The sequence below is a fragment of the Pituophis catenifer genome, unplaced genomic scaffold (genome assembly GCF_029215685.1).
Source record: "Pituophis catenifer annectens isolate HBS135680 unplaced genomic scaffold, rPitCat1.0.hap2 SCAF_3, whole genome shotgun sequence".
NCBI lineage: Eukaryota > Metazoa > Chordata > Lepidosauria > Squamata > Colubridae > Pituophis > Pituophis catenifer.
This window is the reverse complement of record NW_027256883.1, coordinates 83,198,437-83,225,163: the sequence shown is the minus strand read 5'-3', so window position 1 is coordinate 83,225,163 and position 26,727 is coordinate 83,198,437. Positions and strand designations below refer to the sequence as shown.

General features: G+C 35.1%; 1 protein-coding gene across 1 annotated transcript in view; it reads right to left on the bottom strand.

Moving 5' to 3' along the window:
• CDH12 (cadherin 12) overlaps nt 1-25,798 on the bottom strand; it is a 172,330-nt gene extending 146,532 nt beyond the window's left edge. Inside the window, exon 1 of the mRNA XM_070942578.1 lies at nt 25,568-25,798. Coding sequence (XP_070798679.1) covers nt 25,568-25,798 — 231 coding nt within the window. The remainder of the gene's footprint in view (nt 1-25,567) is intronic.
• Nucleotides 25,799-26,727: the final 929 nt, after the last annotated feature.

Genomic DNA, 26,727 nt, shown 5'->3' with positions numbered 1-26,727 from the left:
TAAAGAATTTTATAAACGCATAGAAACACAACACAATATCAGAATAAAACAAATTATGACAGATAGGGGATGTGAATTCATGTCTAAAGAATTCTCCCAATGGTTAAAGGACAGAGGAATGCTACATTACACGTCTAGTCCATTTTCTGCGTTCCAGAACGGGATTGTAGAGAGGAAGAACTCAACATTACAAACCATGATTAGATGCACATTGGAAGATGCTGGCTTAAGCAAACAATTCTGGTCAGAAGCCTTACATTATTCCAATTACACACAGAATAGAACCTGGTCCAGCATTGTAAATAAAACACCATATGAAGTAATGTATAATAGAAAACCAAAATTGGCACACATGCACATATTTGGGGTCACTGCAGACGTACACATACCTAAGCAACTGAGAAGAAAGGGAGAAAACGTGTCCAGAAGACTCAGATTTATGGGATATGAGACAGGTACTAAAGGGTACAGATTCATTGATAGTAATAACAAATTTATAGTCTCCAGAACAGCTGTATTCCATGAACAGGCCAACTGGTCTAAAATACATCTTAATGAAATATTTCCAAGTGACAACAAAGATACAAAATCTCAAGAGAAAGGGACCATAGAAAAGCAAAACATCAACAAATATAAAACCAAAACCAAAACATGGACAAATAGCCAACACAAAATAAAGACAGACACACTAACTAAAAAGGAAGCAAGATATTTGCATGATAACAATAGTAAACCTGAAAAAACAATTAGAAACACCAGAAATCAGATGCCAAATAAATATAAAGACTATATAATGCATATGGATGATGAGTCAAAGACACCTAATACATATGAGGAAGTGTTAAAACTCCCTCGTGAAGAAAAAGAAAAATGGGAATTAGCAATGAAAAAAGAAATGGAAAGCTTACAAGGACTAAATGTATTTACACCTGCAATCGCACCAAAGGATAAAACAATTATTGGTACCAGGTGGATATATAAAATTAAGAATTTAGAGGGAGGCAATACCCTATACAAAGCTAGACTAGTTGCACAAGGTTATGCACAGAAATATCCGGAGGATTACACTGACACGTATTCCCCCACAGTAAGAACCGAGAGTGTCAAAACAGCTCTAGTGGTAGCATCAGCACTTAATCTCGATGTATTCCAATATGACATACAGACAGCGTACCTACACGCAAAACTAGATAAGGAAATATATGTAAGAGCACCCCACAGTCAATACACAAACAGAAATGAGACTTGGTTGTTAAACAAGAGTTTATACGGGTTAAAACAATCTGGTAAACGATGGTATGATTGCTTAGTAAAAGTACTTAAAACCATGGACTTCAATGCCACCACTGCTGATAACTGTTTTTTCGTTAAAAAGGGTGATGATTACATGGAATTTGTATTGATCTATGTGGATGACATTTTATACATAGGAAAACATAAAGAGAGAAGAGAAACCTTTGTAACTAAGCTAAATGAACATTTCTCATTGAAATCTTTAGGCAAAGTAAACAAATATCTTGGTGTTCAAATTAATAAAACAAAAAGAGGATTCAAACTTACTCAGAGAGATAAGATCATAGAGCTTTTAAACAAATGCAATCTAAGTAATGCCAAACCTTGTAATACTCCTATGCAAACTGACTTTCTAAGAAATACTGATGAATCATCCCCTGAATTCAAAGATAACACATTTTATAGATCAGTCATAGGTTCACTTCTTTATATATCTAATTGGACAAGACCAGATATCGCTTTACCCCTCAATTTATTATCCAGACATGTCAGCAAGCCAACAATGTACCACTGGGAAGCTGTTAAAAGAATATTAAGATATCTGAAAAGTACACTAGACTTTTGTTTAATGTTGGAACCTAACGATAATAAAGAACCAAAGCTTACATGTTATGCAGATGCAGACTGGGCTGGAGACACATCATGTAGAAAAAGTACATCTGGTTATATATTCCTCTTAAATGACTGTCCAGTTTACTGGTACACTGGTAAACAAGAATTAGTGGCCACTTCAACGACAGAAGCAGAATATGTTTGTTTATCTAAAGCTGCAAATAACCTTGTATGGTTTAATGATTTGATTTCAGATGTTTGGAAAAAACCTGCTTTACCTTTTATTATGCATGAAGATAATAAAGTAGCTATTGAAATATCCAGATCTGACGCCATTGGACAAAGATCCAGACACATAGATATAAAATTTAAACATGTGAGACAATTATCTCAGGATGGATTTATTAAAGCTGTGCATTGTGAAACTTCAGAACAATTAGCTGACATATTGACAAAGCCTTTACCTGCCAAGCAGCATAAATACTTAACTTCTAAATTGTATGTTTTGTACTGCCCTGAATCTGAATGTAATTGGTGTTGTGTAACGAATCGGCATTTAGAGGGGGATTTGTCAGATGTAAATGCCTTATTCTATAATGTGTAAATAATATATGAACGGGGTATCAGGGGTTAACTTATTCTTCACTTCTTAATGTATTCATGATTCACCACTCCCACATCTAGCTCCACCCATTGTATATATAAGGAGCTGTTTGCCCCCATTTACTTGCTTCTACCTATGAATATTCAGTGAATATAGAATGCCTATTGTAAATAAAAGGAGATATATTTAAACCTTTAACTCTTACTAAATTTATTGAGTCTGATCCTGAAAAATATTGCAACACTCCTCATGGTCACTCATAGCTTGATCAACTTTCAGGTAGACTATTGTAACTTACTCTATATGGGCTGCTCTTGGAGATCATCAGAAGCTACAGCTGGTCTAGAAGATGGCTGCCTGAGCAATGTTGGGCTAGGCTTGTTAATAGTATATTATACTCTGCTACTTGAGCTGCACTCATTGCCAGCTGTCTTTGTGGTGCAAATCAAATGCTGATTATGTCATAGAGAGGTAAATGACACAAAGCCTAGTTTTTTTAGGGATCACCAGTTTCCCCTAATGTCTGCTCATCCTGTGTTTTCTGCAGTGGTGGGTTTCTACCAGTTCACCCTGGTTCAGGCAAACTAGTAGTGGTGGAGGCGGGAGGCCCACCTGCCTGGACATCATCACGGATACTTTGCACATGTTCCAAACTGGTAGCGAAGGTAAGTGGAACCCACTACTGGTTTTCTGGAAAAATTAACTTGCTTCAAGTTCCTTCAATTAAACAAACTTATACGGTGGGATCCAGAAAGTAGGCCTTCTATGGTACTATACCTTCCCTTTGCAAGAAACAGATGAGATCCCTCAGACACTTGTATGACTGTTACTTTGCCTGCTTTCAAACAATCTTTAAAAACTTGGCCCTTTCCTCAGGCCTTGGGTTAAGACAATTGGCAGGCCTCTTAAAACTACAAGGGAATATGGAAGGATAGTTTTATTTTCTTGGGTAGTTATTTTTTTTAATGGATATTGTTTTTGTTCTTTGTAAAACCAGTCAGAGTTGAGTGTCCTATTAACTAAAATAACTGGGCAGTACCTAGTTATTTGCTATAGAGTTAGAGAAACAATGATCTTGTTTCTTATAGCCTCTTCCGTGTCTGTACGAGAAATCTATTTGCCACATGAACCAAATGTTTCAGAAATCTGTGCTGTCTTGGCATGGCTTGGGAACTCATCCTCATTTCTGTTTCTTAAGCAGATGACACCTCTGTGACTTATGAGTCTCTAGAATGCCAATGTTCAGTAACAGAGGTGACAATTTAACAAAGGAAAAGAGATAAGAGAGTCAATGAATGTTTAGGCTGAAAGTGACAAAATTCACACCTCTCAGTGCTTGACTAGCATTTGCATCAATTGATTGAATTATTTCCTTGTTGATTTTATTTAACTGGCAAATGATATTAGGTCATTTCTAGGGCAATTAATTTGTTTGAGAATGTTTTTTTCCCTGTTCTATATTGATTTCTACTTCTGAGTGTAGACAAAAATAATATGGAGTTTTAAAATAAATATTTATATAAAAACTAATTCAGCTATTGTTGTTCCACAATGTGGAAATATTAATCAGCATAACTAAAACTTTACTTTCAATAAACCAAGGGAAATATGTGTAATATTAATGGTTAATGAAACAATTTCTAAGCTATCTTAGAATGAAATAGGAAACAAATGAAATGAAATGGTGAAGGCAGAACAATAGGAAACTGATGGATAAATAGGTATTTATTTATGTGATTTCTAATTTTCAAAATGTATTTATAAAATATCAAATAAGTACAATCTTGGAAGTATTTAGATAAATTGTATCATCTTACATAACCTTATAAATAAAATATATTTCCAGTTTTAGTTCATCCTTTCTTATAGTTTATCCTGTTTTTTCCAATTTGTACTCTCTTTAAGGTCTTTAGTGATGTTAGAAAGTAATTCTGGATTTGCATATAGGGTAGGAAAAACTGATGGATATTGAGAATATAACTGTATAATTAATATAATATTAATATAATAATATAATATAATATAATATAATATAATATAATATAATATAATATAATATAATATAATATAAATATGTAACGTATGGGAAAATAATCTTATTTAAATCTAAAAAAAAATAATAGTTAAGTTTGCCTTCAGACATGTAGTAAAATGCTATGTATATCTTCATACTATATAGTGATTGTGTGAGCTTCAGTTCACTTACCAATCATTAAAATCTACAATTTGACCAAGGCTGCCTAATTTTTTGTGTGCACTACAGTATTACACTATAGCGTAAACAGAGCCTTACAGAGCTCAGAAAAGCAATAAGATATAAATAAAAGAAATTAAAGATATTAGATAAATAAGGAAAGCTTCCATAGCTGAAAACTGTTTAAATCAACTTCATTCATTATGCTGCTCCATACCTTTCTGCCTTTACAAAGCATTCTTGCTTTCACTATGTCCATACCCAGTTTCATACATTGACTTTGTTATTTAAAACCCTCACCTCTTTCTTTTTGAGTATCTCATCAGCTCCATCCAACCACAGCATTCTTTATTTCACCCTTCCTTTCAACCCATTTATTTTCCCTTCATATATGTTTTTATTTATTTATTACAAGTGCTTTTATGCTGCTCCAGTCAAGTGAATCTAATGAGTCTCATTCATTCCTTCTACTTCAGCAAACCACCTCAATGTACCTCTTTCATACTGTGCACTCACATTTGCATTCAATCCACATTAATTTAGCACACACTGATTCTTGACATTACCTTTTCTTGTTTTACCACCCACACATTTCATACATACCCAAATTCCCACTGCATTCAAGTGACTGTTTTGTTTATCCTTCTATATTTATGCTCAGCTCTCCAGATAGCAAAATGAGGAAAGCATGTCCTTATACAAAAGCATTTATTGTTTCTGTAAATAACTATACCTCACAACAAGCCACATATTATGCCACACCCATCTACTTTATAATTTCTCCATCCATTCTTTCATATTTAGTAAACATTCTTCCATCTATCTGCCTACTTATCAAAGATAAGTGCAGTTCCATACTCCTTGTTGTTAGTTATTCAATCTATACAAAACTGAGTACAAATCATTTAGATTTAACAGCATGTTCATCCATGTGCAAAAATACATGTACATCCACATTGCTATAAGCATGTAAAGCTTGCTATGGATGCAAACATGGATACGTGTACCCATAAATACATTAAATAATCAAGTGGAAAAAATACATCCGTGGCTAATTTCCTGTTCAGTGCTGAACCATTCTCAGGCATGTTTCAAAATATACCAATTTTATTTATATTTATTCACTAATCAATTTTCATATTACTAATTAATTAATTATTTATAATTAATTATTTTTTATTAATTATACTACTAATTAATTATTTGGATTAAATTATGATTTTATTGTCCTTTGGGAGAATGGCAGCATATAAATACATGTAATAAATAATAAATAATATTGCTGAAAACATCTCTCAACAAGCCTATTCACTTCAACCTATCTTCAAAAACCTTTCTGGTACCCGATAATGTAATTGTTTTCATTCTGTTCTAAACAACTTCTTCTACTTTCCATTCATTCTTTTGGAAGACAAATCTGTCATACAAGACTTGAACCATTTTTCCTGAAATTGCTCAATTTTCATCCTCACTTTATTCACCTTCTCCCTTTTTTAAAATATATGTCCATTTTTCCCCAAGACCCTATGCATATTCCTTCCTTTCTAATGCATATTGCATTCTAATGCATATATTCATCAGCAAATGAATATATCACATATAAATCGTATATTCAAAGCAGATCCTGTTCTAACCCGATTCCAGTCACCATCCTCATTCATTCTTGATTCATCATATTGACTGAGTACTTTTTGACTACTGTTTTCTTTTCTCTTGTTCCTACCTAATCAAATACCGGTAACTTTTTTCTCTGAATCACATTAACTTAGGATGTTGCTCAGTTTTTCTCAAAATTCATCCTTTCTCCTTTATTGTACTAATTATTCATTAGAGTGTAATATACAACTATCACAAAACTATGAATTTCTTGTTTCACACTGACAAATTTCACACTAGTGTTTGGTAGTAAATCTTAGCTAACCCATCATTTTGTCCCTTATACAGCAATAGGATTAACTTGACAGGAGACACTAAAACCAGATTATGTTAAAAGCTTTACTATGGACTAAAATGAAACCTTAAAAACAATACTAGATCTTTGCAGGGAACAGCAACGGTGGCACAGTGGTTAGAGTGCAGTACTGCAGGCTACTTCTGCTGATCACCGACTGTCAGCAGTTTGGCAGATCGAATCTCACCAGGCTCAAGGTTGACTCAGTCTTCCATCCTTCTAGGGTGGGTAAAATGAGGACCCGGATTATTGGGGGCAATATGCTGACTCTGTAAACTGCTTAGAGAGGACTGTAAAAGCACTGTGAAGCAGTATATAAGTCTAAGTGCTATTGCTATTGCTATTGCTATTTGCTCCACAGTTTTCTTCCTACTGTTTCAAATTAACAATACAAAGCTGATTTTTTGCTGGCCTTGGAAGGCAGCTAAATAAATATTATATAATAGTTCTCACTAACCTGGGAATATCAATCCGAACAATCTAAATGACACGGGCTCATACTTCCTGACATGATTTTTAACCTTTTAAAGGTATAGCTTTTAATCAAAGCTATACCTTTTGTGCATGTATTGATCATCTTATTCAGATCTACTACATCTTTCCACTGTTTCTTTACAAGCATGTATTTTTCTTTCTATTCATTAATTCGTTTACTCTCTTTTTTAAATCACAATTTTTCCATATTCAATTATTATCAACATAGACAGTGACTTCTGCTGACCAACATGCCTTTGATCATTTGAGACTTTTGTATAATACTGTAAAATAAGATAGGAAATATACAGATATGACTCAAATCTCATGTAGCATTCCCTGCTAACTATATACATGCAAACAACACCCAGTTTTACAGACTCATGTATTCTATGTAAATTCTATGTAATCTAGAAATTATCTTTCAATTCAACATATTCTTGTTTTCATCCCTCTGACTAGGAAGTATATATAGCCGTGATGGTGAACCTATGGCACATGTGCCAGAGGTGGCACGCAGTGCCCTTTTTGTGGGTACGCGAGTCGTCACCCTAGTTCAGGTCTGCCATGCATGCGCGCACACCTCCCATCAGCAGCTGGTCTCTGCTGCATATGTGCAGGGGGAGGGGCACTGTGGGAGGCCGGCCTGATGCTTGTGGGAATGGGGCACATGCAGGGAAGCGCACACATATGCACAGGGGTGGGGCATGTGTGGGGGTGCACACGCATGCACAGGGGACGGTGTATGCAGGGGGATATGCGTGCATGCAAGGGGGCCACGTGCACATGTGCAGGGATGGGGGGCATGCACGTGGCCTGCGCACACATTACATTTTGGGGGATTGAGCGCACACAAATGCATTTGCACACACACGCACGTGCTTTGTGCACTCAGTCTGGAAAAAGTTAGCCATCACTGATATATGGTGTTTTAATACATGATCAGGACATTTTCAGAATGCTTCCTTTCCCTTCCTTTTCAAATGTATTACTGCTCTTTCAGTTGCATTTCCAGATGGTTATCTTGGAGAGTGACTATAGAAGCAAATAATTTGTGAATGTTCATGTGGCTTCATCATAATATACAATCCGTAATTGATGAAAAATGGAAACTGATGTGATGAAGTGGAAGCAATCTACCTGCACAGAGATTACATGCTGCTTATTTGTAATCATTGATTTTCCCATATAATACATCCAATTAACACTGATTTCTATTTAGTATATATCTGTTGTTGTGTTCATATAAGAAAAAAATAATAATTTAAAAACCGACAAATAGAGGCAGGTATATGTATTGAGTTCCCAATCACTTCCCAGTATCACCATTTAAAACAGAACAAAATAAACAAAAAACATAGCTTCTGGAAGCATTAAATTGTAATAGAGCAACAACAGAGAGTAACCAGAATAACCCATTTCTTGCATTTTACTTAGTCCCAACCACTTTCAACTGATGGGTTCAAGAATGTACATTTACCTTTAATGGTAAAGAGGATGGAAGAAGGGCTGGAGTTCTCTTAGGAGAAGCACATCTGGAAATAAGAAAATGGATTTGATATGCTGGCTGTATACATGATGATTTAGCTATTTTAGTGTTTATACTATATTGTTTTAAATAGAATATCCTTTTGAAATACAATTGCACGATTTAATTGGGCTGCATGGTAACTGGAAGTTCAGTGTTGGAAAAGGTAGGTAAACTATTTTTAATAAATAAATAAAACTAGCAGCATTCAGCAGCATAAATAAAAGCATTCATATGCTTGACATGCCAAAGCCTTTTCCTCTCAAAGCAGCATTTCCTTAGGAGATTTTTCACTGGCCTGGGCTTCTCTGGCCAACAGTAGCTTTCCTCAAGTATAACTCAACTCCAACTGGCTTTCCTGGCAATGATATGAAAATATTTTGCTGCTGGCGTCTTCAGGAATGGTGGGGGTTTTTTGAACTTCTTAATTTAGTCCATAGCCCTGAGATTCCCTTCTGGCTTCAGTTCTAGTCCTAGTCTAGCTTGCTAAGCTTTTTTGAGATTAGCCAAGGTCAGATAACTTATACCATCTACTGTGACTTAACTAGAAAAGCCAGCAGAAAATCATGTCTGGGCGGCAAATAATGTCTTTGCAATCTTTAAAGCGTTTGCCCTTTCATTATCTATAGCTATTTTTCTTTTTCCTTTCTTTAAAAAAAAGCACGTTGTTACTAGCATTATTTTTGCATACTTCAAGGGAGATAGAGCACTTGCTTTAAAATGTTGTGGGATCATTTGCTTAGGGTCAGCAATCTTTGTGATACAGGTAAGTAAAAGGTTACTTTCCATGGAAAAAAAGCAGCAGGATGATTTACAAAATGCCAGCGTTAAATTGCAGGGAAGGAGCAATGGGCCTTATGAATTTTAATAGCATGCATAGCTTTCTTCTGCTGTTTGTTTGTCCCTTGTGGCTTGAAGAGAGTGGCTCAGAATGATGACCTATGCCGGTAAACTTGTAAGAGATGACAACTTTCCCTTATGCTTCTGTCTGCTTTCTCTGCATCCCCTACAGCTTTATTCACCTTGCAGCAATAAATTTCAAACTGTTAATGTCGATTGACCCGGCTTAACAAAAAAAAAGGCACATTGTTGAATAAGAGTGGCAATTATTTAGGGGAAGCAAAATCTTATCAATAAGAGATCTGCTCTTCCTCATTTCTCTCACACTTTTATTTTAGAAAACTCAGCAGAAAGCTGCTAATGTTTCATATCTGCATAATAGTGAGGACAACAGAGCTGCAACTGAAAAGGTTCTAATAAAGAGAACATGCATGAGCTTATGGGAAGCGCATAATGTTGTAATAAAGTTATTTTGTTTTAAAAAGTGAAAAATGAGAGTTAGGGGTATTTTTAATACCCAAAAGTTCAATGCATTGGCCTTATTTTTAACTATGCCCTAATGCAGCTAGAAATTTCTCATCTTGTTTATTTTGAGGAGACCTATGCTTCTTGATGGTCAATACCCTGAGGGTATCTACCCGTTCCACCAAGTCAGATAGGGTAAATGCACTCTAGGTTCCTTCCTCCAAATGTTTCCATCTACTGGGACCCATAAAAATGTCTTTTCTGCAGCAACTTCTCCCTTGGGAATCATCCTTCCCCCTGGGAACTGGAAAGTCCCTGTCCTTTTAGTTTTCCAGAAGGTGATGAAAAATTCCTATAAGCAATGGAATTGGAGTCCAGGGATTGTATTTGTTGATGTATTTGAGAGTGTTGATTGGGATGCAAGATTCTAGTTTTACGCTTTTTTTGTTTTTTGTTTGTTATTGTTGTGAGTTAGCTAGAATTCTAGCATATATTTTATTTAAAATATTTGTGCCAATTTCCTTACCCCCCCAAAAAAATCTTAAATCTGTTTAACAATAAAATTCAAACAATTAAAACAATAGATTTACACATTTTTAAAGTGTATTAAAACATTAAATAAAGAATATAACAGAGTAAAAGCAGCAGTAATGCAGCATTAAAAGGCCTAGGAGAGTAAGTAATTCTTTAATGTTGTGAAAATATATTAATGATAGTATCTAAATGCTGGATATTTTAAAGTTGGACAGGGCTACCACTGAACATTTTCCATGTCCAGGCCCTATTAAATATACCCCTATTAAAATGGAGTTAGAAAAGCTGTTTCATCTAAGAGTTCTGGATCCGATGAGCCAATGCATCCTTAATGACCCTGGTTAGGAAGAGGTTTTTTAAAGACCATTCTGTAATAATTTCAAGTTTGTGAATCCATAATTTACTCCTATGGCTTCACTAAACCTTTACCCATTATGTTTCACAGGCAATATATACACAAGAAGGAGGAAATACTTGAAGTGAAGAAATTTAGGATTCCAAGTTATGCACTGTTTAAGTAAAAGCACCAAAGGGAATACGGGAGATAAAATGCATAAATGGAAGCTTATACAAGAAGGTACCAAAAGCTCTGGGGTAAAATTAAATGTTTATCCAGGGGGAAACATACAGTACACAGCAAATCACATGGACCCATTATGAACTCAACACCACATCTTAGTTGGAAGAGAAAATGATAACATTTGCTTCTAGGTCTGCCACATTATGGGACTCTTCCAAGAAGCTTTCAGAAATATTGTCTGAGAGGACGGTATACTGAAATATTTTCTTTCACATTGCCTTCTAATTTTATATGTTTTGAAGTAGTCCATAGATACAATGTTGAACTGTATGGGGATTAAATCCCAGTGAGACAGAGATGGATGGGCAATTCCTAAATATTTTTGGTTTCAAATGTGATACCCATTTGTGATCTTCACTGTTAGCTTCTGACATGCAATGGGGAAGCCAGCAGGGAAACACAAGAAGCAGTCATATGACATAATGCATAAGAACTATGTTTTATTCAGTTAATTACTGCAAACAACTGCTAGAATTGCCCTCATAGGTTGGTACAGTTATTTTGCTTTATGACTGTGTTACTTAGTGATGGAGTTCCTGGTTCCAATGTTGGTTGTTAACTGAGGAATGAGTATATGAATAGAGTTCCAAGAACTTAAAAATTAGGAAATAATAAGAGTTTTCAAAGTGGAATACTGTTGTACTTTATTAGATTCAATATAATCTTAGTATTGATAAGATTTAACTCCTGATGACTACCTGGATTGGTCTTTTTAGGTTTTTTTAGTGAGATTTTCAGAAGTGGTTTGCTGTTGCCTTTTTCCTAAGCTAGAGAGAGAGAACTGACTCAAGGTCTCCCAGATGACTTTGTGACTAAGGTGGAACTAACACTCATAGCCTCCCAGTTTCTAGTCTGATGCCTCAACCACTACACCAAACTGGTCATAAATATGTTACATATATTTATTTTATATAGTGTCTTTCTTTGCAAATTCAGAACTCTTAGATTAAATCCCACTGAAAATAATGATTTTACAATAGTTGCTATAATTTATTGTTCCATTAAGTATTAATGTACTTTTTATGAATATGCTTAGAATAGTCCTCCTTATTAAACAACATTAACTATTGTGAAATACGCCATTGCTAGAAAACTAGTAGGTGGACTAAAAAATGAAACAATTTAACAAAATAGCAGGTTAATTTTTAAGGGAGGAAAGAAGGAGGAAAGGAAGGAAGAGAGTTGTATTAGTTATTAACTCAAAAACAATCATGGCATTTTAATCTAAACATGGAACAGTCCCTTGAAATTTATAAAAAAAATGGCAAAATCTAATACTAAGATGAAACTGAGAGGCAGTTTGGTATAGTGGTTAAGGTACCAGGCTAGAAATCAGGAGACCATGAGTTCTAATCCCATCTTGAGCACAAAACCAACTGGGTGACCTTGGAGAAGTCATTTTTCAGTCTTAGGAAGGAGGTAATGGCAAATTAATTTTGAAAAACCTTGCCAAGAAAATTGCAAGGATGGACTTCCGGCTGACATCACAACAAGATCGGACACGACAAGCAGGTCTCCATGCTCCCACACTGAATTCTCACCATTGGAGGGCTCTGAAAGGAGCATGGAAGCATGAGGAAAATAATCAACAATATACATGGCTATTTAAAGAGAGTGTCATTATATCCAAGATATAATGTTTGAAAGTCCACATTACATCAAGCTCATTAGTAAGTTTAAGCTATGAAATAAATAGTTATCATGGCATGGCATGAAGCTGGCACTGCTCTGAATTCTATGCTCCTGAAAGCAAAATGCTAGCATTGGCAATCACTCTGATCTGCCATTTAATCCAATAACTTTTGTTATTTGTTGACCTAGGAAAATATTATTTCATGCCCAGAGGTCTCAGAAAAATAGGAGAACAATAGACATTTCTTGAAAGAATCTAGTCCTTGTTCACAATGGTTGTTACAAATCTTTGCTGCTAATTTTCAGTAGGATTTAGTGTGAATTTCCTGCCAAATCTATAGAGGCTTACACTTTTTTTACTTTGATGCTAGATTAATTCATTAATTTTTCATTAAATTAGTATTTTTTAAGCTTAGACTAGAAGAACTTGCTTACTGCTGGATTGCAACAGGTTGTGCAAATGAGAAAGGACCTTTATTGATTGATGGATTGATTGATGGATGGATGGAGGAATCAAAGTTCTGTAAGTATTATTCTAATACAATAATAGAAGTTTTGGTGATGTTCATGTTTAAGGTGGAATGTTTCCCAATATAAAGCTTGGTTGAATAATAGCGTCTAATATTGAAGAAATTTTATCAGGTAAATTTCAGTTACTTCCTCATTTGTCATGGGAACCTTTTGGGAATGTTCAGCTTTGTAAATCTGTTTTCCCAAAGTCTATTTTTGCTGTGCAAACACAGTGTATATCACAATTTACAAAGAATGGGACTGGAATATCTGAATACAGTCCAAGAAAAAGGCAAAAGAAAAAAGAAAAAGAAAAATCAGTTAAATTCAAGTGAATAATGCTAATTTATACTGAGCCTGTTCTAATATATACAACAGATATCAGTCTCTGATTTCTTTTCAAGCAAGATGCTATGAATCCACTGTGGCATGAATAAATATGTAGTTAATGCCAGCTACTGTCCATTAAAAATGTGTTTTTGCTGAACAATTGTGTACAGAAATGTGCATATATGGGACAGCTGCATAAAACAATGTGTACATTAGGGAAATTTGCATATAAATGTATGTATAAATGTATGTAAACAAAACCCTTGTGTTAATGAGCCATAAATACAAAATGCTGATGTTTTCTCTCATTTTTGTTTGAATACATCCCTTATTAATTGGAACTGGATTCATTCAGACTATAACAACTCTAGTCAGATCACAGAGGTTTATCTAATACTGATAACTATGGACTAATCTAAATAATAATTGTTGGAAAGTTTCAAGTTAAGATGTCATTTTCATCCAGGATACTTCAGATATTTTTCAATAGAACTTCCAGGTTTGGGACCTGGAATATTATGCACGAAAAGCCAATTTTCCACAATTAAACTTCATTTAACCTGTCACTTCTCCATGATTCCATTCTATTACTGTATTGCACATATACTCACACAGAGACACATCTATATCTCTCTGTCTGTCTTTACCTCTGTCTCTATATCTGTCATCTCTGTTTCTGTCACTATCTCTATATTTCTATCTCTAGCTTAACATAATAGTTTTCATATTTATTACCCATATATGGGTAATATTCTTTTATCAGTGGACTATGAAAGCAGAGCAAAAAATATGAATCACAGACACAAGTTAATAGAAGTTCTCATAAAATAGAAAAGAATCACAAATAAGGTATTTAGATAATTACACACCTAAGATTAAAACAGAATAAACTACAAGACTCCAACTTTGGAAGTAGGCCATTTCCCTTGCAGCAAATCATGTGCTACTGACTGAATGTTTTTCCTCTCAATTTTTGTAGTAATCAGCACAAACCTGCCAGGTACTTTATTCTCCCCCTAACATATTTTGCTATTTAAAAATAACTTATTTTACGAGCTTATGAGCTAAAAGGAATTGTTGTTTAGTAAAAAATAAAAAAAAATAAAAAATCCAATGCTGTCATTCTAACAGGGCCTTATAAGAATTTTAGTCTCCCCAGTCTTGTAATCCATTTTCATGTTTTTCTTCATTACTAAGCCCAGAAAGGTAGAAAAAGAGAACATCAGTTTTAAACAATTTCATATTTAGGTTAATAATAATAATTAAAATGCAATGTACAGATATTGAATGCATCAAAATATGCTGTGGATAAAATTAAAAAAGTGATGAAATTACTTGGAAATCAAGTAAATCAGTGAAGCTCTTTCCCTCATAAAATAGATAATAGGATGGGCAATTCCAACTCCCTCATTGTGCCTCCATGGCTGTCCATTCTTCATAAAATGAAGGGAAGAAAATGTTCATGAAGTCTTTTGGGTGAAATCTCAGAAGCCCAAGAGACTGTACGTTTCTGGAGTAATGATCATACAATGAAAAACATTCATATCTCAACTTGTAAGTATGGTAATTAAAATTCTTGAACATGACCAAGACAATTGTTATCAATAATTCTTTTCCTTTAAAAACAATCTTAAAAGGTATTTCTTTTTTATCAAATGGAGTAAGAAATTATTACTGGATTTCACTCCTAACATTTCTGGCCTGGAAATAGCTAACTTTAAAAAGAAGCACTAAACAAACCATAAATGTTTGATCAAAAGTGGTGCCTCACCAGCAAACAGGCTGAGTGAGGGACCCCTAGTACAAATAATCTGAACTCATATGTCAAAGGACCAGTGGTGGGTTGCCCCCAGTTCTCACCGGTTCTATAGAACCAGTAGTAAAACCGACAGGAGGCTCCACCCACCGACCCCAATGTCATCAAAATGCTTCTGCGCATGTGCAGAAGAGCGCACGTGTGTGCTCGCTTCGTTTGCGCACACGGCCCCGTTGTGAACTAGTAGTAAAGGTAAGTAGAACCCACCCCTACAAAGCACATGCAAATACAACAGCATCATGGTTGCCAAAGTGAAATCAGGCTATCACCAAACTTACCACTAACCTTTTAGGATTCAAGGTTCCCTTTAACTATTTAGAACTTACATTTATGTTTTTTAGAACTTACTTAATATTCTCCTATTCAGAGTTTGCCTAACACCATTTTTAAGTTCTATAACAATTAGAAGGAGCTGAAGATCACAACATAAGAATTCTAGTGAACATTCTAATTTAATTCTTTACAGGAAAATCTAAGCAAGCAAGTCTCTAGTTTATATTCGTATACTTTTTGAGGTGTATAGAAGAGGAGGTTTACCTGAGTTGTGAAACTAGAACAAGCATATCGTTTTAGAACAAAATTCATTGGGACCGACTCTTAGTCAAGCAATAATAGGACCACAGATTCTATCTTTCAGGCTTTATTTTGGATATACACCCCAAAATCAGAATGACTGTTTCAAAGATGTTCCAAAATCTGCATTTGTGGTTCAAAGAAACCTCCAAATGAATGACTCATAACACACCTACCCAGGAGCATCTTCAAGAATGCAAGGAATATTCAGAAATTATGTAGAGCCCAACTTGTATGTCCACTTACATTCATACCGCTCACATGAGCATCAGAAACAGCTTGAGAGTTTATTGCATGAATTACTACCACCAATTAAAATGAACTCTGGATGGTTAACCTATCTAGATATTTTTGTTTAACGAGCCTGAATTCCAGAGAGAAATCAACTGAGGACAATTTTGTAGTGAAAAGTTGCAGTTCTAAAGGATTTGGGTTATTTATATTCACTATTATATTGGGCCAGCTCTGCTTGGCAATTATGAGAGTTGTAATTCCAATATATTTGAAGGGCATAGGCCTAGGAAAGGACAATGCATAATTTCTTTGCCTGAAGAATTTTTAAAAATCCATACTACCCCTTAATATTCAACAATTTCACTGTCAGCTTTATGGAACTGACATAGATTTATGCCATTTAAACTCCATGTTGCAGTTAATACAATAACCTTTACATTTTTATTATAGTTGGCTACTCTTTTGGAACAGAACATATTCTAGATTCTTAAAAGTCATCGGGGAAAAAAGCTCACTCTGTATTTTTTTGTAAATCTGTTACTGCCCTCAAAAGAATAATTTCTGTCTCCATGTCATCATTTTTCATCCAGCACTGTTGCATCACTTAACTTTGTCCCCTCAAATCAAAGAAGAAAAAAAACCCTATAATTGTCAAGAAGCCTCCATTTTTGTGGTCTGTAGAATCCTCTAAGATCAGATTGCTAAAATTCAGTGGTGAAACCCTATTCAACTATGGAGCAATGTTACAAGTTTTAATTGAAATAAGTATAAAAATAGGTGTGTTAAGTTTCTGCTAGGTTGATTACATCTATTTTCTATTCATGTCAAACACAACAGATACTAATAACACTAGGATGAATATTTGAGAACCTCAATTTTTTGATGGTCAAAATATTGTTTTAAAAACATTTAAGTCTCTTTGTTGGTAAGAAGAAATTTCCCACTTTTTATCATCTATGTAATATAGCCTCCTTAGTTTTGCTCATTTGAATAGAATAAACTTTTTTTAAAAAAAAGAACCTTCATGATCTACCCTGATGACACAAAATCTTTCACTGCAGGTTTTTCAGTCATTCATTATCTTGAATAAAGGCACAAATTCTCTTTAGATCTCTCCAGTGAATGTGTGGAAGTTAGAGAAAGGTTGCTGTGGAACTTTGTGCCATTTCATTCTCTTCCACAACTTCACAATGACAAAAGAGGTAGAGTTTTGTAGGAAAACTTCCTAATCTTGCATGTGTGCACTGAAGTGAAAAGGACTATTTATGTAAGTATAATTGAAGCTATGGTCAATGAAAATGTCAATTCAGTATGTAGGCCATTAGAAAGGCAAATCTGATGTTAAAAATTATTAGGAAAGAAAAAAAACACGAGCAACATAATATGTGTCAGCACTATTCTTTTTTAACATCTGTTCTTTCAAAGTGCCCTTCAAAAGTGATCAAACCATAATAATACCTCGTTACTGATGCACTGGTGAATTAGTTAGTCTTTCATCTCTATTGCTTTGCTCCTTTTATTTTCCTTTGAGAAATCTACAATTGTGATAATTATTCTTTTTAAAAAATATTCATTTTTGCACACTTCATTTTTCCTGAGTTGAAGGCTCTGCAACTTTCTTCCTCAAAACGATCTCTCTTCCTTTCCCAAAGTGAACACATTCATTATAGCTGAACAATACAGGAGAAGAAACTCAGAGATCCCACATGGAAGGAATTATATCCAGAGGTGTGTGAGATTACAATTTGTCTCCATGAGTCAATTTGCATCAAAGAAGCACCACAATATACCCACTGAAGCACTGAAGCAATTTTGTCTGTCCACTACTGGAACTGGTTGAAGAGTCCTCAGAGGCAAGGCAAAGGGATGCATTGACTTTGTTTTTAGAGATATAAGGTCAGATCCAAAACCCATCTAAGAAACAAGAGGTAATCTCTTTCAGCAGATACAAATTTTATAGTGTACCAGGTAGAGTCCAACTAATATACCAGATGAAGTGAGCAAAACCCCCTGTAGCCATGACTTCTATCTTCTGCAATAACAGTCTAAAAAGATGAACAAGAATCAGTGGTGAAATCCAATTTTTTTTACTACCGGTTCTGTGGGCGTGGCTTGGTGGGCATGATGGCTTGGTGGGCGTGGCAGGGAAAGGATACTCCAAAATCCCCATTCCCACCCCGCTCCAGGGGATGGATAGTGCAAAATCTTCATTCCCACCCCATTCTGGGGCCAGCCAGAGGTGGTATTTGCCAGTTCTCAAAACTACTCAAAATTTCTGCTACCAATTCTCCAGAACCTGTCAGAACCTGCTGGATTTCACCCTTGACAAGAATAATATGTTTCAGAATACCTTGGGGTTATGCAATCTTACATCTGTACACAGAAGATGATTATATACATATAATCCTTCCTTTCTACTGTTCTAGTGTTTTCAATCTAGCTCAAATAAGACCCATTGAATACTTCTTAACTGAATCCATAACAGGTGGGGCTTGCATCATGTTAAGATATTTCTATCAACATTCTGCTGCAAATGACAATGTTTTTAGTCCTTTAATTCATAATTAGACCTGTTGATGTTCAGAGAGACATATTTATATGTCATTACAATTTATAGTAATTAATATCTTTCCATAAACTTATTTTAACTTAACTTCCTTATTCATAGCTCCTGCTTTTTACTTACATGAGCACACATGTGCAAATCTTTTATTTTGTTCATTAATTCACATTGTTATCATTCACTTTTCATATATTCCAAACTACAATCTTCCTTATGCTGTAGTTATCACTAGATGCATCCACACTGACCATCAATAGCAATCATGGCTTTTTAAATAAGATAATCAAAGTTTAAGCTACGTTACCAACCTTAGTTAAATACCATGTCACTTGTAGCATTCCCTGCTAATTAAAGACATGTTTAACTGGCCATTATGCCACAAGCACAACCAAAGCTTAGTTTTAGCCAAAGTATAATCATGCTATTCTATGCAAGTTACCATCTCTGATCTACTTTTCAAGTCAGCATTGTCCATATCCCACCACTTAGAATGTACACATAGTATACTAATTTAGTAAGAAAATATCTTCCCAAATTCACTTCAAAATACTGCTTTCATTAAAAGGTTGGTGCTTTCCCAATTTGTTTTAATGCTGCTAGTGGTTGTTTTCCAGACTGTGAGGTATGCTATGCTAGTTTATCATGATTCAGAGATTATAGTTTAGTGACATCTGTTATAGTACTTACATTATATGCTCTGCTAACCATGACAAGGAAAAAAAAAGGATTACTATTTTTTTCAGTGTGAGGCAAAATCCCATAGGCTGGTTTTTGCCCAAACTGGATAAAATGGTGTGGGTTTCATTCATGATCCCATACTATGATATTATCTATCTATCTATCTATCTATCTATCTATCTATCTATCTATCTATCTATCTATCTCCCACCTTTATTATGATTTACAAATAACTCAAGTCAGGAAACATAGCCAACACACCTTCTTTCTCCTATTTGAGGAGGAGATAGGATAGGATAGGATAGGATAGGATAGGATAGGATAGGATAGGATAGGATAGGATAGGATAGGATAGGATAGGATAGGATAGGATACTTTAGTATCATCTGCAAATTTGATGAGTTCCCCTTCTATTCCCTCATCTATGTCATTTAGGATAGGAGAGGATAGGATAGCTGAGATGAGATGAGCTTTATTGTCACTTTTTCTGAGAACACACTGGCATACATTAAAAAATGAAATGCTGATCCTCATATGCATACATGCACATACATATACATGCTATTTATACATATACTATAGTCAGATGCACACACACATCACAGAGCACAGTGGAAAAGACTTTTGAGAATTAACAAGGTTGATACTATATAGTATAAACAGAATCTAGTTATCTTGTTTCAGATGTTGCAGTCTCCTCCCAGAAGGTAACAAAGAAAGCTGGTCATAGATAGGATGTGTAATGTGCCTGACAATACTATGGACCCTGATGAAGCATTGCTTATATGCTACACCCTGAATAGGAGGTGAACTTCCAATAATCTTTTCTGCTGCCCTCACCACTCTCTGCACAGCCTTCCTATCCAAAATAGTAATACCTTCAAACCACACAGTAATACAATACAACAGGATGCTTTAAATCCTCCCTCTGTAAGAAGTGGTAAGGATAAGGGGAAAAAGATGTTCTCTTCTCATAAGATGCAGAAAATGCAGGCGCTGCTGCGCATGCTTCACCAGTGTCTCATTATTGAGTGACCAAGCTAACCTGCTCATCAGGTGCACACCCAAAAACTTAATACTTCTAACCACCTCCACAGTTGAAAAGCACAGAGGTGTATGGCTGTGCCTGACTTTTCTGATATGATATAGGATATCAATATAAGAGCAGAAACACACTGTCCTGATTTGAAAGGGTCAACCTCAGGAACTTTTTTAGACTTCCTGTCCATGAATTTGATTAATCATCATGTTCTCTAACCTGACATTTTTTCAAATAATAATCTGAAAGGGCTCGATGGTGGTGATGAAAGACAGCATAAATTGATTTGAGAATCTGGGCTGTTAACATCTGACATGGCTTCTATTAATCTCTTCAGAGCTATTCCAGGTGGCTTCCAAAATGAACTAGTTATCCAGAATGTTTAACAAAACTGACAGCTAATTATATAGACCCATTAGGAATCTATTTATAAATTACACTAATACTGTTAGTGCTCTAGATCTATAATAAGGAATGAAACCATCACTTTTCAGATTAACATAAAAGCCTGGGGTTTTTTGCATGGGTGGAATGGAGGAATTGGAGGATTAAAACATATAACATTCTGGACAAGGCAATGAATAATATGTAGACATCAGTCAGTAAATGTGAAATCATCTATTCACCAGAATTTAGCGATAAAACATCCAAGGCTTTTAAGTTCACCTTAATATTTTTTGCAGTGTGCAGAATTTACAAATATATAATACTTTGGCATATCTTAAGGGAGAAGCTAAAAAGAAAACAATTCCAATTTCTACTAAATTAAAAAAAAATGCAGGGCTTGAATTGACAAATTGCTAATCGGGAATTTTTAAATAAAGAGAGAGAACTATAAATGGTCCAGTACTAATTTTACTGCCTTGACAAAAATATCTTGAAGTTAAGAAAATGTGACAACTTCTCATAAGTCAGCATGGTGAAACTATCGATTAGCTGAACCAATGCTTCTGATGTATGTAAGAATTGAAAACCAGACAAAAGGTCAGCTTTCTTTTCCAATTGAAATGCTGGAACCTATTCTGTTTATATCTTACCATAGAGCTTCGCTTAGTTTGACCAAAATTATTCTGAGAACGCCATCTGCACAGAGGATATCTTGGTGGAAGTAATTTGTGATGGAGAAGCAATAGCCACAGTTGCAACATTTGAGGGCTAGTCTAATTACAACTTTCCCACTTTTCTTCCAGCATAGCTGCCAAAACAACCTGACAAGTCAAGGGAGGTAAACAGCCAGTGAATATAAAATTAAGCACTCCCTTCCAATTTCTCTGTTTCTTTCTCTCTCTCATAGCTTCCCAGACCCATCTCTGCAAAACTACCTTATTTAACAACCAGTCAATTAAAAATGCTTTAAATTTTGTGGCTAGTTACCTTCTGTTATATAATAGTGGACATCATTTCTAACTAGTGTGCAAAACATACTGGCATATATCAACAGCCTTGGTGCCAACATAATGACAAAAACAGCCTATCATATCAAGCTTGATATTTGTGTGCACATATTGCCAAAGCTGGAAATAAATAACCAAGGAGATAGATAATTATCAAAACAGAGAATGTTGCATAAGAATTTGATACTGAATAGAACTATTTTGGCTGGTATAAATTCTTTATAAAGTCAGACATAAGCATCAATTCCGTAACTCCTCAACAACAACAACCAAAAAAAAAAAAACCCAAACCATCATGCTCACAGTTGTGCTTCTTGCTTTCTTGTTAATGAGGTATTTGTTATGCATTCATTAGTTTGTATTCTATCATCCAGATCCATCCATATTTTATTTTTATCTTCGAAACAGAAGTAGTACACTGGGGACTTATTTGCTTAAAAGTCTACACTGAGTACTCAAGGATGCATCAATTTACTCATCTTAAACTGAAATTATACCCAGGATACATGCCTAGCAAAACAAAAACACCAAACCTTTATTCATCATTATAGCTTCTCCTCCCTGTAATAAAATGTCTAAGTAACAATTAGATCATGTTAATCTGAGATCTAATATAACATCCTCATCATTTTGTTCCTGCTTATTTTAACTCATTAAAAGCTACTGTCTTGATCAAAAGATAGAAACAGCAACAGAAATATTTTAAGGTGTTACAATAAAATGAACAATGTTATCTGAATGAATATTAATCTCAGAAATAAGAGAATATATTCTCTCAGCCTAAAATTCATTTTTAAAAGCACATGGACATAAACAAAGATCTGTAATAATCAATGATCTTAAGCGAGAGGTATTCTCCCAAATTCATGCTGACATTAAATAGTTTATATATTTATGAATTCTATGTACTTTTATCACCCTAAATCCATCCTGAAATGCTTCTTATGATCAAACTATTTATGATGGCAAATAAAGAGCTACTGCTGAATGTAAAAGACAATCTATTCACATTTTCCTTTCTTTTCTTTCAAATATCTTTTAATTTCCCCTCTAATACAACATTTTAACATGCTTATGCTTACAACAGGCAAGCCAGCATGGAAATCAGTAATGGAGAAAAGGGATAAGAAAATGTACAAATGAAATAAGCTTTTCCTTTGAAAATATAACCGTGTCCACCCCCCCCCCCAAAAAAAGCAAGCAAACAACAAAGTAGGGAGTCACAATAATAATCTGTTATTTGCAGTGAGCCGTGGTGGCACAGTGGTTGGAGAGCAGTACTGCAGGCTACTTCTGCTGACTGCCAGCTACCTGCAATTTGGCAGATCGAATCTCACCAGGCTCAAGGTTGACTCAGCCTTCCTTCCTTCCAAGGTGGGTAAAATGAAGACCCAGATTGTTGGGGGCAATATGCTGACTCTGTAAACTGCTTAGAGAGGACTGTAAAAGCACTGTGAAGTGGTATATAAGTCTATTGCTATTTGGAATATTGGATCCATGTTTCTTTTTTCTTGCACTCTCCCAAGTTAGTTGCTTAGTTGCTACCAAGGCAAGAGAAAAGAATATTATTCCTTTAGATCAGGGAAAGACAGCTTCAGTTGATGTCACCTTAGTTTCTTTCTTTTTTTCTGACCCTGGAACCCTCAGGACACAGCACACCAAAATGCACTGGTGAATTTGCAACAGCATTAAAATTAGAGCCATGATGGCACAGTGGTTAGAATGTAGTACTGCAGAGCTGCAGGGCTAACTCACTGCTCAGTCCAGGTGTTTGATTCTGAGTGGCCCAAGGTTGACTCAGCCTTCTATCCTTCCGAGGTCAACAAATTGAGGACCCAGATCGTTGGGGGGCAAGATGCTGACTCTGTAAACTGCTTAGAGAGTGCTGTAAAGCACTGTGAAGTGGTATATAAGTCTAGGTGCTATTGCTATTAAAGGATTTTCTGCCCTTATTTGGGAAAAATCGCAAAATACACGATAGCTTTAATCCCTTTATTTTTATCCTTTTTTCCAAAAATTTGTCCCTAAAGATTTAAAAACAGCTGAAAATTCCATTCCTCCAATTATGTTAGCTGGTTATCACACTTGGTTACTGGTTAAAAAAGAAAAAAAAACCCAAAGTCTCACTCAGGCCATAAAAAGTTACTTTTGTTTTTGTTATTGTTAGACTTCAACTTTCATCATCTCAGATCATTGGCATTCAAATAGGGGCAAACAGAATCATATAAAAGTGGGAGATCATGAATTATAATTCTTGTTAAGAGGAGACTTTATTGTTCTTTTAGGAAAACAGCAATATTCATAATGCCTGTAGGTATATTTTAAGATGTACGATATACAAAATATTATGACAACCTGCCATTTCCTTGTGATAAGTCTAATAGATGTAAACATACAATGAAACAAACTAAAACAAAGCCTCAAATTGCAAAAAAAAGGCTTGGAAAAAATGGTACAATATGACATTATTACCTTTCTCTTTTAAAGGTAAAGGTAAAGGTTCCCCTTGCACATATGTGCTAGTCGTTCCCAACTCTAGGGGGTGGAGCTCATCTCCATTTCAAAGCTGAAGAGCCAGTGCTGTTTGAAGATGTCTCCATGGTCATGTGGCCAGCATGACTAAGTGCCAATGGCGCACGGAATGCTGTTACCTTCCCACCAAAGGTGGTCCCTATTTTTCTACTTGCATTTTTTACATGCTTTTGAACTGCTAGGTGGGCAGAAGCTGGGACAAGTAATTGGAGCTCACCCCATTATGCGGCACTAGGGATTTGAACCGCTGAACTGCTGACCTTTCGATCGACAAGCTCAGTGTCTTAGCCACTGAGCCACCATGTATCTCTTACTAGAATCCAATTCCTAGTATGTGTACAACATTTTTCCTTGTGGGTATAAAAGTCTATATGGACAGGGGGCAAGAAATACCTATGTTTTCTGTATAAAGAGAGCACAGTTACATCTAATTGTTGCATTTGCCAACAGTGATGCAAGCTGATGGAAGTCAAATTCCAACCATTTTCCATGATTTGCATGAATAAATTTAATACATCTAAAATGTCTCCAAAGGGCATATGTACATGTGTATCCACGTGTATGAATACACACATTGTTGAAATGAGAAACAGGAAAGTGTCTTTCAATTTTATCAAATTGTTCAGTTGCATAATTTGATATACTATATTGCGTTGTCATATCACAAAGCTGATATCCTTATTGTAACCTTGGTAAACACAAATATATACACATACAAGTGTTCCAATAACAACTTTGAACTTTAAACATTTTATTAGCAACTTCAAATACCAAATATTTGAAGTTTATTTTAATTTCTTTCAATGGAATAAAGCACAATCTTATACAAATCTATTCCAAAGAAAGCTTTATTAACTTAACTGGGATCCACTCCAAGATAAATAAGTACATGGTGTATCAAATGATATGTCTGAATTATTAGAATTTGTTTCTCTATGCTGAGCATTCAGGATTATCCATCTTTGAAAAACATCCTTCAAATATTGTTAACTTTTAACCTATAATTGCAGGCGAATTCTTCCTTGAGCTATTAAAAATCAAGGCAATGGTTATATATATAATGGATACATCTTCCCAAAAAACATTTCATTAAACTATGCAAAAATAATCACAAATTATAATAACATAGTGATAAGAGTGAAAAAGAGTTGTTTGGTTTTTTTAATTAAAAAAAACAAACAAATTGGTGACTAAAAGTTAAAGAAAAATCTCCTTTGAGTGAACTTTGATTTTAGTAAATTAAGCATTTACCTTTCCCACGTACTGGGGTTCGGAGCCCATGTATTCTTCCAGGACAAAAAACTGATTCCAGACCCAGCCTCTCTTGACCCGTAAGGTGGGTATCCTCCTTTCAGGGTTGGTGACAACATTTCTCCTTGACTCAGCTTTTGAAATCTGTTGTGGTTGCGAATGAAGTAACATTAAGATACCTCCATTGAACAGGACCCAGAGAAGCAGGGATAAGCAGTTCCTTGTAAGCATTGGCAATGGTTTCTCTATCACAAGGATTTAAAAACTCCAATGTTGAACGATGAGCTGAAGAATCCAGGTTTGAGGCTGTCTGTTGACCTTCACTGCTCAGCTTTGGAATTTTTTTTTTTCTATTGCCAAAATGCTAACTCAAACATTAATTCTTCTGTTGACAAGGTTTCTGCTGCATAAAATTCCATCTAAAGGGACCTATAAAAGAAAGTTATATGGCAGCATAAAATTATACAAAAAAATTATACTGAAGTAATCATCCAAACTCTCACACCTACTTAGCTTCTGCAGACAATGAATAAGGATAGGAACAACAACAACAACAAAAAGAGAACTCAAAGTATTATTGGTATTTTATGCTATAGCACTGATTCACAACCAAATATAGTAAACTAATATTAGCAGTACTTCATTCTGCTTCTGTTATGTATTATTTTAGTTTCTGCCCTTTATGGCCCAGTTATAAAATAAAGCTGTTACACACCAGTGAATGTAGTTATTATTTATTCATGATTCACAAGAGAAAAGAAAGAAAAACCAACCAACAATAAAAAAATGAGAACAAGGCTAGTCCCATCTCATTGGCACATTTATGTTAGCTTGGAAAGAAAACTTGTAACCTCCCTCTCCCTTCTCAACTATATTACAATAAGGATGAACTTGATTTAACTTTCTACTTCTTCAGGAATGTAAAACCAATATTCGGTCTCTAAATAATGGTTTTTAAGGGTTTCTTGAACTTGGTCTGTAACCCAGAGGACACATTTACAATATTCCCAAAGTGAAAGTCTCCTTCCTATCACCAAATATAAGCACTACGAGATTATTGGTTACAAGAGAAGCATCAAGTAGATCCATAAACAGACACACACAGATGAAGTTGTGGTAAGATCAACATGGGTGTTACGTTTTATAATAATATGCACAAA